Here is an 11059-nt window from a genome sequence, read left to right on the forward strand (position 1 = left end):
GGTTAGGTTCTTGTTATTGTTACATTTCTGTGTGGAATAAAAGAGAGAAAAAAAACAACAACTTCAATATATGATTTCTTTAATAGAAGGTGTGGTAAATGTGACATGGCAAGTTTTTTTTATTCGAAAATTATGATTGGGAATATTCGAGAAAACTACTTTTAATTTAACCTCACAAAGAGGTACGAAAACTACTTTTAATGAAGCGCGAAGTTTCTCTTATTAGAAACAAGAAAGGACGGTCAACGCCATACACACCTTTAATTACTGCCACGCAACACAAAAAGCAAAGCATCACCAAATTGGATTTTCACTTCTTAGGAAACAACGGCAAACAGGAGCAAGCAGCTTTTCGATGCGTGCAAGCAATTAAATTCACGTCACTCACCTGTCATGACATATTATTAAGTTTTTTTTCAATTTGATTTTCTGAATTTTATTTTATTTTTTTAAAAATCAACATCCATATGTATCGGTATCGTGCCAGTATACTTCGGCAGTTTCTTTTAGGAAATTTCCATTGTCCAACCATCCGAATACGAAGATACCGAGAACCTGAACCATTCATTACCTTTGGGATTCTCCCATTTCACCATACGGAACATGTTTTTTTATTATGGTAAATGAGTCAATTTATTAATCATCTCAAATCTGTTTGCGCCAACTTCAAGCGCCCGACATTAGCCTATCTTTAGATTGCGTAAAGGAAGCTGAAAGACAATGGTCATGGACTAATTCTTCAAGGAATTAATAATAATAATAAAAAGACTTATAATAAAGGCTTTACCTAATCTGGTTAGGACTGGATTTTAGGGATTGCAGTCCAAAGAATATAATTTAATTTATTCAAATAGTCGGGTACATGAACCTCCACAATGGGAAAATAAGTTAAAAACAACAAGCATTGATGCGAGGTGGATCATTAAAATCGTAAAATATTAAATAAAAATAGAAAATATTATAAAGTCCAACCACACAAATTGATTGCCAATCGATTTAGATTCGGATGATTTTGAACTCCTCGAAGTCAACATGAATTCAGTGAGAATGAATGCACTGAACAATGAGCTCGCAGAATTTGAAATTAATTAAATATTATAGTAAATATTAGGTTTAATTAATTAATTATATATAAATGAATTGACTTGATGGCAATTATAGAAGTGATGATTCATGGCGGTGAAGCAGACGAATCCGTACGTAGGGAAACTACAGGCGGGGGGAAACGTAGATGACATGCATGTTACTCAAATGAATAAGCTCAATGTTCATGCATGTGATCAAGTATTAGGTACTTCTACACTGCTAAAAGCTGAAAGCAACACCTACTCTGATAGAATCCTTTTCCACCCACCTTGATTTTACTGTTAAAGATAAGGCAATATTAATAATTGAAATTCTCCCTTCTCTTTCTTTTGATTTTGGCGGTTAATTTTTGGCCATCTGTTCCTTTATTTTTCTAAGCCTACCAAAGGATCCAACGTGGCAGCTACATATAAATATATATATATATATATAGCTGAACGTGATTTTTTTTACAATATGTTGCATTATTGATGTGTCGGTTTATTCCATAGTTTACAACGATATCCACTCATTATGTAAAAGCAAAAAAAAGAATAGTCGATACTTTTGTCACAGCATGAAAAGACTAAGATAATTTATATTATAAGATGGTTAATAACTACATAAATTATACCACTTGTTGATATACTATAATGTACAGCAGTGAGCACGCCTGAAAAGGACCTCGGGACGTACAAAATACGCTCAAATGCACTGTATGATAAAAATTTATTTTCAATTTTGAATTTTTTATTTATTAAGTAAATGAAAATGAAAGGCTGGAAAAACAGAACAAGGTAAGAGAGAGTATCAGGTGTGTAGTGTGTGATGATCCTGCGGCTGCTAGGGAGGACCAATGATGAGAAAGCAAGTGGATTGCATGACTTACTACTTTATATTATCAATATTCAATGGATCTCTATCCGCAATGTGTCAATAACGGTGACAGGAAATTGAGAGAAAAGAAAATTAAAGAAGAAGGGAATGATTCTACCCGGAATCTGTCGCTGTCGTCCCCACCTTCTCCTTGAAAATAACCCCTACTCCCAATCTATTCTTCATTTTTTGTTGGAACACGCTATTCCCGCAATTCCTTTTTGTAATTTATTGCCCCCCTTTTTCCGATAGCCAGCTACCACTTGCAGTTCGATGCATGCATTTTTGTGTTTTACTTTCCAAATGTAAGTCCAAATTCACTGCAATTACCTTATCCTAGTTTTTCAACTTCCTCCACTCATTTTATTTGCTTGCACCGCACAATGAAATAATCATCATCATCATCATCTTGTTAAATGTTAAATATTAAAGTTCATTTCGGATTTCATCATTGTCACCATCGAGCTTCGATTCTGTACAAAAGTGATTGAAAATATTTGATGGTGTGATTGAAAATACTAAAATCAATCGATTCTAATGTAATGGTGCGATTCCCAGGTAAATTAAGTCAAATGAGGTTCCAACTTGATATTCACTCTTCATTTTAGTTTTCTTGAAAGCATATTTTCTAGCCAGACAAAATTTAATGACCTGATTAATGCAGTACCTAATTCTATGCCCCACTTTTGATGCAACGTAAAGAGACCACCTAAATCTAATGCAGAAAAGTGGCCAATAATAAACTGGAGTACGCTATGTGTCGAAGAGGAAAAAAAATCAAATAAATGATCATTAAGATTTTGTCTCAGAAGGGGTGGTCGAGGTATCGAGGACCAACAATACATTGAATTTGATTTTTTGTTTTTTTTTTGTTTTTAATAAATAGGTGTAATAAATTGCCGGATCTAAATGGGCTGGCTGTATCTGGAATACATGATGACTGTCCAAAATTCAACATGGAAAAAAAAAAAAAAAGCATAAAGTTTCCTCCCAGTTGGCCCAAACCTGAGAAGAAAAATCCAATAAAAATAGGGGCAACATCATTCATCGACCCATTCTATGTGCATGTGAATAATAATACGATGGAAAAAGTAGCATTGTATTAGGTTGTTAGGTTGACATACAAGGAGGTGCCTGCTCTTTCAGGGTGGAAAATCTGTCTATTCTGCTGGCAGTTTGAATCTCTCTCTCTCTCTCTCTCTCTCTCTCTCTCTATATATATATATATATATATATATATACTTGGGGGTATTGTTAATAGTGACGAAATGATGGCGGATCTCTCCGAAGGATTTTCTTTATTGACATTGGCAAACAATTTGAGAGATGTATCAGTTCTTTTTTGTCATTTTAATAATGGCGGTTTGATGGAGTTTTGAGACAAAAAGGAGAGACTTTTCCTCAAGAAATCATGAAGAACTTCCGAATCATCCAAAATCATAAGTGGAAAAAAAGGAGGATATGATCTGTTCAAGATCAGTACTATGTAATATGTCAATACACGAGAACCTTAATCGGCATATATTTTCTCGAGAAAATTTCACGGAAGTGACAAATGAAGATAAAGGAAGGGGGAAAAAATCTCCACCCACAAATTTAAATTTATGTTGTTTATCACCCAGGGTTTTCAAAACCTCTTGTAATACAAGTTGGAACCATTTCTTAGAATTTGTCCTCTTGCAAACAATGTGCAGCAGGTGCATATGACTTTATAATTACTTACCCACATGGATACCCCCTACACCAACTAAGCCAACAGCTTCAAGGTGCATGAACTTTAAGAATAGAATGCTTCAACTAGTGTCTATTAAATACAGGAAAAGTGTCCATTAATTGAATAGAAGAAAAGTATGAGTACATGTTTTCATACATGAGTTTCCGGTCCATTGTCCTACATGCTTGATCAGAGACAAAGTGTGGAGAAAACATCCAAAGGATCATAGAAAATGATGTTGAAAGGTGCGAATGAATCAACCTAGCTAACCTTTCCCATTGGCGAGGGCATAAATTTAAGAAGGTTGTGGCGTGTGGGGCTGCCGTATGGGTTGTGAAGGAGACAAGGGTCAAGAATCTGATATTTCAACTTCCATAAGGTGGGAGGATTCATACCCTTAAATCTCAATTCTGATGCAGTACAAAATGTTGGGTTGTTTTGTTGAAATGGGGTGGTGGGATGGCGTCCTTATGTTTCTAAATTCCTTCTTTTATACAGACAAGAAGCAAGTGGGCTACATGAATGGGGGATGGCACTCATCATCATGCTCGGTTCTATGTGTTTTTCCGTGGCTTTTATATTTGAATGCTAGCAAATTAATGTCGGCCAATTTCAATCCGGGGTGAGTTTCCAAATTTGGAATTTATAATTTTCGTTAATCAATTCTTTGTTAATTCGAAATCTGTCCCATTCCCACGACTTTTATCTAAAGAAGAAAGATTCGATCGCTTAGCTAATTGGCTCACTCCTCCCTGCCATGCAATGTGATTATGATTGAGCTCCAAACGATGCAATTGCGTGAAAAAAAATGAAAATATACCGCCATATATGTACCAACCAGGACAGTAGTATGAATCAAGAATTGACTCCAATTAAACTGTTCAAGAGAATGGTGCCAAATAATTGAATACGACATTTTATCCGTTACTTTGCTGTAGTGACCTTCATGCTTTCCTTTTGTCACTGTCCTTTTTGCCCTTTAAAACATTTGAGGGGTATCGACAATAAGAAGAAGAAGAAGAAGATACCATGACAACGACATTTATAAGTACCCATTAAAAACCTGGTTTTGCATCATCCTAAAAACCCCTTTTACCACTTCTACATGACATCTTGTTTTTTATTAGCTGAGTATATATTATGATTACTTATTTTTATTTATTTAGAAAGGTGAGAACCATTTCTTTGGAATTAAAAATAATTTGCAGTAAAGGAATGGAAAATTTTCTTGTTTTGGAGAAAGGAAAGGAGGCTAAAACAAGGAAGTAATGAAACATTGTGGAGTCATCAAAAGAGATTAGAGGTGCCTTGTGTCTAGGGCACATTACTCTTTTTTTTAATGGCGGTATCGTATATGTCTTTTGTGATAAGCACTCCCAAGGCCCATTGAGGCCCACTTTGTCAGTAGAGCAGTGGGATTTGGTCCCACGCAAATTGTCTCGGCTCAGTGGTTGGGTGGGGGCCTGGTCATGTTCTATTGGCCCCGTACGGTCGATTTGGCCGACGTATAATGGGCTGGGCCGTTAGTTGCGGACTTGGCTACAACTTCATCAGTACTTGATGTGGGCCTGGTAGATGACTCATTTTCCCTGTCCCCATGAAAGTGGGCCTACTTTTGGCCCAACGAAGGCCGACGCTCGATTTCCCTCTTTCGATAGCGTCATCAAAACGCAGCGTTTAAGTCTCCACTTCAAACCCCCCCGCCCCGCCCGCCCCTCCTCTCTCTCTGGTTAAGGTTATCGGCCAGCAGATTTCAAGAAATGTCATTTCAGAAAAATGTCAGATTTCGCTTATTTGAATATCGGTTGCTTGAGGTGAGGATTTCTCTGTTGAATACTTGGAATCGAGGTTTCTTGGAAATTCGTTAATTGAATTTTATTTCTCTAAAATTAGATACAGAATCAGAGGTTTGATTGTCTGCATTTTTTTGAATGGTTTCCCATTTCGATGTTTTTCTAATTGAATTCTCAAAATTTAGGTTTATTTCCGTTTTCTTAGTTATGGAATGAACATAGCTTCAAAATTCTCTTTTCTTTGTCCTTACTTGAAGAATTGCTTGACTGAATGCTTTTTATTCAATCATTACTTCTCTACTATTCTGAAATCAAATCATTTCGAACATTTGAAATTTGGCAGTATCGTAGAAAAGATTTCTATGCTAAGAGGGTCAAGAACTTCCAAAGAGATGGAGTCTATAGAGTGATGATAACAGCACTCCTGTTGTGGAATTTTCCTATATTAATCAATCCAACATAGACTTTAATGAAGTCAGTAGAATGATACTTTATCAACTCTGATAATGACTTATGAACACTTGTCATAGATTTTGTTGATTGGCCTTCTTAGATTGTGACCATGTCCCGCAACAATCTCTAATTTAATTTGATGGTAGAATTCTATGATAGGCAGTTTTATGTTTCTTTTAGCATAGTGGTAAAGCATCGACAATTAATTTGTATTGCAAGTTGTGGGAATTAAATTTTCAAAATTTTGTGACTAAAAATAATTGAAAATTCTTTTCACACTGGAATACAGCTGAATTCAGAGCAATAATATTATGAAAAATAAAAATTATTGATAGAGCATTAGGATTTGATCTTATGAGTCTCCAAGCTAGTCAGTGGAAAGTAGTCCATGAAATTTATTTGAAGGAGTTAAAATAAATTATTTTTGTTGAGAAAAAAGCAAGGGTTTTCGAGCTGTGTATTTATAAGATAATGAAAAGATTTTATATTTTATAAATCACACTGATAGATTTTCAATAATATTGTAGGCTTGTAGTCATATAATGCCATTGTGAAATGTTAACATATCCTCTTCATATCTGTTTGTATTCTGTGCAGCTTTCCAGCATTTTTTGTTTTTAATGCAACTGTCAGAAGTCAATACAAATGCAAGGCTGAATTTATTTTTAGTTTAAGTAGAATTCTCCATTTATTTTAAGAATACTAGATACCTTTCACACACAGAATACATTTGAATAATGGCTTTGTTTCTTTCTAGATAGTATGTATATATGGGTCATCCTTTGTAACCTTTAAAGCTGTTGATGTTTTTACAGAATTATTAGCTTTCTAACCAGACCCACATGGACCCCAAGGGCATAAGACATTGTAGCCCCATTATATGGATTAGGCAAGTAAAGTTGATTGGTTGGGGTCTTGGTGAAAAGGTACTTCTGCTTTTTAAGCCCCTTGCTTTTTTTGCTTTGCCTCTTGGTGTACTTTGTATACTGCCTATGTACTTTCTTGTGCTTTTTGTTAGGTGCTTTCAATATATTTTTTCTTGCCTACCAATAAATAAATGACATGGGCAACATGTCAAATTCTTGCATATTTTTCTTTATTTTTCAAGATTAATTTTCTGTACATGTGCTTCCTCCATTACAAAACCCTCCTGTTAGATTATTAGAGCCAAGATTTCATGGAAAAGCGTCTCTTCTCTTCTCACACAATGAAAGGAGCTTCTCACTCAACACCTCGCACTCCATTCTATGAGTTCCTTCCACCTGAAGACAAAATATTACAAGAAACTATTAGCATGTTAACTAAATGGTCAAATTCAGTAATAAAATCAATACATGGATAAAATTTACAAACATTTGTTTAAGGTAAGTAGTATGTGCAAGTGGCTTTTCTTAATAAGGTATATGAAACCATTTTACTAAGCACAATCTAGGAATGCAGTCATTCACAACTATCTTTCATAATTCCCAAACTTATCATAACTCTTGAATTATACCAAGTGTAAGGTAGCTATACATTCTTCGTCCTCTAAAATTTGTCTCTTTTTCGTAGCTGCCATAGTGATTAAAACAAATTAATTTGTGGCTCTGTCTGATAGGTACCAATGTACTATTTTAGTTTATTTTTTTCGTTTGGTCATTGGTTGTGCAATATTAAAATATAAGATTAAAAGGTGAGACAGAAAAACTAAATATGGAAAGGAAAAGTACCTGAAGATGTAAATTGTAGAAGACCCTCCCTCCAAAGGACTCAAAAGATGATGCATTGATTACTAGAAGCCCATCCTCCTCCAAATTTAGCAGAACCTCTGATAATGGACTCTCATGGACCTTAAATGTGGATATCTGAACCACAATTTCCCTGTCACTGAGCCTGTTTGCTGAAACAGCAGATAAAGAGCTTGCAAGTGTGGCCTTTCTTTGCTTCTCTTGGTGAATTATATCTCCTTGCCTAGAAATCTTTGATAAAAGCTCTTCCTTCTTTTGTATCAGTCTCTCCACTTGCTTTTGTAGTTCTGGTATGTATTTCAGCACCCGTGAAACTGTGGAAGGAATGCTTAATTTCTTCTGCAAAACACCACAATATTGTGAAAACTATGTCTAAAAGGTATATAAAACTCATTCAAATAGGAAGTATATTAATCAGGGATGTCTGTAACCAATGTTTGAGAAAGAGTGACTTTGAAGCTTCTAATTAATTAAAGAATCAGATGAGTTTTATGTTTAAAACCATTGCAGTGTAGTCTAAATACCCATACAAACATTTGATCTGCAAAAAATTTTGTAAAATTTTTAATTAGAAGTCCTTCCTTGAAATAACTCCTCACATTCAGCCCATATAAAATGCAAAATCTTTGCTTCTCAAAGAAAGCCAGCAGTAACTTAAAGCTATTTCAGTAATTTCTAGAAAAAGCAGGTCTCACTGTCTTGTTGGGAGAAGCATGGAATAGGATATTTGGAAAATTACAAGCATAAGGACATTTCACCCTTTACAATACTTTATCTTAATGAAGCATCAAAGATAAGAACTCAAACAATCTAGTTGCTGTTAGAAGTCATTACTAGTTGTTTTCCTTGACACTCCTAATTAAACCAAAAAGATAGTTTAGTTAGTACCGCTTGATCTGCTGCTGGAAGGAGTGAACGCAGAGAGGAGTATAAGCTGTTGATCTTCTTACGACGATCCCGCTCACTTGCGTTGTGGTTAAGTTTCTTAACCATCGTGGGATTGCCACTAACTGCTGCAGATGGTGTGGAATAATTGAGTTCAGCTTGTGGCTCAGATGAGGGCAAGTGAAGAAATGATTCTGAAGCTTCTGTTTCTTGATAGATGTAGTTCTGTTCATGGCTTATGGGATCCTCCCAGGGCCAACCAAAGGTTGAAAACAATGGAGGGGAGAATGCTAGCATTGTGGATTTCTTTGGGGGTGTTGAAATTTGAGTCTGATGAGAAAGTGAGATGATCTTGACAATATATACAAACTACCTGATCTACCTCAGCGTCTATTTGATTAATATATTCAAGGAGAAGATATTAAAAGTTTATTTCTCTCTGGGAATTGAAAATAACTTATTATTATTTTGGTTGGAATTGCTGTTTATTAGATTGATGAAGAAAATGACATCTTATTTTTTAATCCCAAGTAGTTCCACCCCTCACAACCTGAGTTGGTTTGCCCATTAAATCTAAGCAGTTCGTGCCTAACATGTAATGAAATTCGACGAGAAGGCGTCAACACATGCTTGCGCGTGTGTATAGCAAGGCGAAGAGGAACTATAAACTAACATTCGTATTTTACTTATGAAAAAATAAATAAATTAACACTCATATTTTGTTATTAGAAGGTTAAATCTTACTCAAAAATGCAATATAAAGGGTAAAAAAACCATATATATAGTTGGCCCCTTAATATGCTTAGTAAAGCTTTCTATTTAATCTCTGTCTCTAGGCCATTGTCTAGTTGCATGAGCTCTTCTGGATATATACATCATGGTTAGATGCAACATTCATCCATATGAACTTCATGACTTATATTTGAATGGATGTAGACCAAGCTTACTCACTTTCTTGCCCTAGCTTTCTATACTTCGTAGATGGGTGCAATTGGCAGTTTCAATCCAGCTGATGAGTTGGGACTCCAGTAACTACCACTTTGAAGACTTGGGGAACTTGTATCCCGGTATCCAAAGGGCATCAAAGGTATGATGAGGTTGGTAGTTCAAGCAAATCAAAATCTGGGATAGTTTTGAATATGTTTTAAAGTTATAATGTTTTAATGTCTCTACATGTATCAAATAAAAAAGAATAATGGTGATTTTTTACTGAAAATGAATTGAAAAATAAAAGACCTGGGGCCTTATCCATAGAACATTGATGTCATCGCTCACAATATTTTTATTCCACTTCCAGCTTTACGAAGACTGGAGATGAAGCTGTAAACCCCGTGTGTGATGCATGGGAAACACAAGCTTATTGCAGGCTTGTAAATTGTTTGCGTGGGCATAAGCTGCCATGTCACGAGGAAGCACGCAGTCTCCGCATTCCTCACTCAGCCTCCCAACCTCTTGGCAGCTGTTAATATAAAACCGAGCACACCAGTCTTCTAGACGCTCTGGTTTCCATCATCATCAAGGTTTGAGGAATCTTTACTGAAAATATATTTTTATTTTAAAAGCAACTTGATGGGTTTTGGCCCCCTCTCCATGTTCTTTATTATCCATTCACTAAAATAAAAAAAATTGAAAAAAGAAAGACCAGGAGTTTGGATTTGGAGCCAACCAGCTGATGGCTGGTTTGTTGGTTCATCAAACCCAGAAAAGGATATCAGCTTAGATTCCATCATTTCCATTATTTGATTGTTTGTTTTTATTAAATTCCTTGAGCGGATAATATTCTTGGTAATGATTATAATTTATTTTTTTTAATGTTGCTTAAATTGGAAGGTTTCTGATATTTTAATTAACATGGACTTGCTAAGAAAATATATGAAACTAGCCAAGAAAAGAAACCCTCGGAGAGTTTTGCACAGTATTACAAGCTAAATATATAGTTTATTTTTCATGATTTTTTTTATATTATTTGTGATTTTAAAATTTTCAGGCAATTTAAGAATATTAAGTTGATAAGAATTGAGTTCATCACACCCGATGGAAATAATTTAAGATTTATGGCGCGCTTAACTATGTGAAAAAATGAATAAATAATAAATGAATAAAGAAAATTATAAAATTCTGTAAATCACCGACCATGGTAATTGCCAGAACCCTTTTCAATTCTTTCCTATTGTCTTGTTGATTCTTTCGTGGAGATGCATTGTGTTATCCACAATACCCTTATATATTTTCCCCGGTAACTAAATCATAGTGGTGTTTGGATGCCAAGAAAATCAGGAAGAGATCCATTGGGCTCTTGTGACAAAAGTTGGATTCCTTCCCGATAAAGCCTAAGGGTGTATGACAAACGATGCAGTGTGTTTGCTATCAATCTTGTCTTCATCCATACCAAGTTTCTAAATAAATTGGAATTTTGTATTAAATCAATTGACATGAAAGTTATGAGCTTACATATCACTTTGCCCTTTGGCACCGTCAGTGCGTGGACTGACCTAATTTGAAATTTTGTCACTTTTTAATATTCTACTTTCTGTAAAATCAAATTT

General features: G+C 35.1%; 1 protein-coding gene and 1 long non-coding RNA gene across 3 annotated transcripts; one reads left to right on the top strand and one right to left on the bottom strand.

Annotated features, from left to right (window-relative positions):
* The first annotated feature begins 5327 nt into the window (after positions 1 to 5327).
* Positions 5328 to 10302, top strand: LOC104880134 (uncharacterized). Of its 2 annotated transcripts, none has more exons than XR_002030592.2 (4): positions 5328 to 5469; positions 6717 to 6827; positions 9478 to 9610; positions 9811 to 10302. It is a non-coding gene; the product is annotated as an uncharacterized LOC104880134 (long non-coding RNA). The 2 variants fall into 2 exon arrangements; XR_786465.3 differs by having other exon boundaries at positions 5336 to 5469; positions 9478 to 9600.
* Positions 7060 to 8843, bottom strand: LOC100262373 (transcription factor ORG2). The gene is made up of 3 exons (XM_010655663.3): positions 8517 to 8843; positions 7611 to 7967; positions 7060 to 7163 (listed from the first exon to the last, which is right to left on the bottom strand). Exons 1-3 carry the CDS (start codon positions 8808 to 8810, stop codon positions 7077 to 7079), a joined length of 738 nt encoding a protein of 245 aa, XP_010653965.1. The 5' UTR covers positions 8811 to 8843; the 3' UTR covers positions 7060 to 7076.
* Positions 10303 to 11059: the final 757 nt, after the last annotated feature.

This window comes from Vitis vinifera, chromosome 8 (genome assembly GCF_030704535.1).
Source record: "Vitis vinifera cultivar Pinot Noir 40024 chromosome 8, ASM3070453v1".
Lineage (NCBI taxonomy): Eukaryota > Viridiplantae > Streptophyta > Magnoliopsida > Vitales > Vitaceae > Vitis > Vitis vinifera.

Excerpts from the sequence above, each read along its gene's own strand:
- LOC100262373 (XM_010655663.3), bottom strand. The coding sequence starts at position 8,810 with ATGCTAGCATTCTCCCCTCCATTGTTTTCAACCTTTGGTTGGCCCTGG. Across the intron at positions 7,968-8,516 it reads TTCCAGCAGCAGATCAAGCG|AAGAAATTAAGCATTCCTTC; the intron begins GTACTAACTAAA and ends GGTGTTTTGCAG. Across the intron at positions 7,164-7,610 it reads TCTACAATTTACATCTTCAG|GTGGAAGGAACTCATAGAAT; the intron begins GTACTTTTCCTT and ends TTTTGTCTTCAG.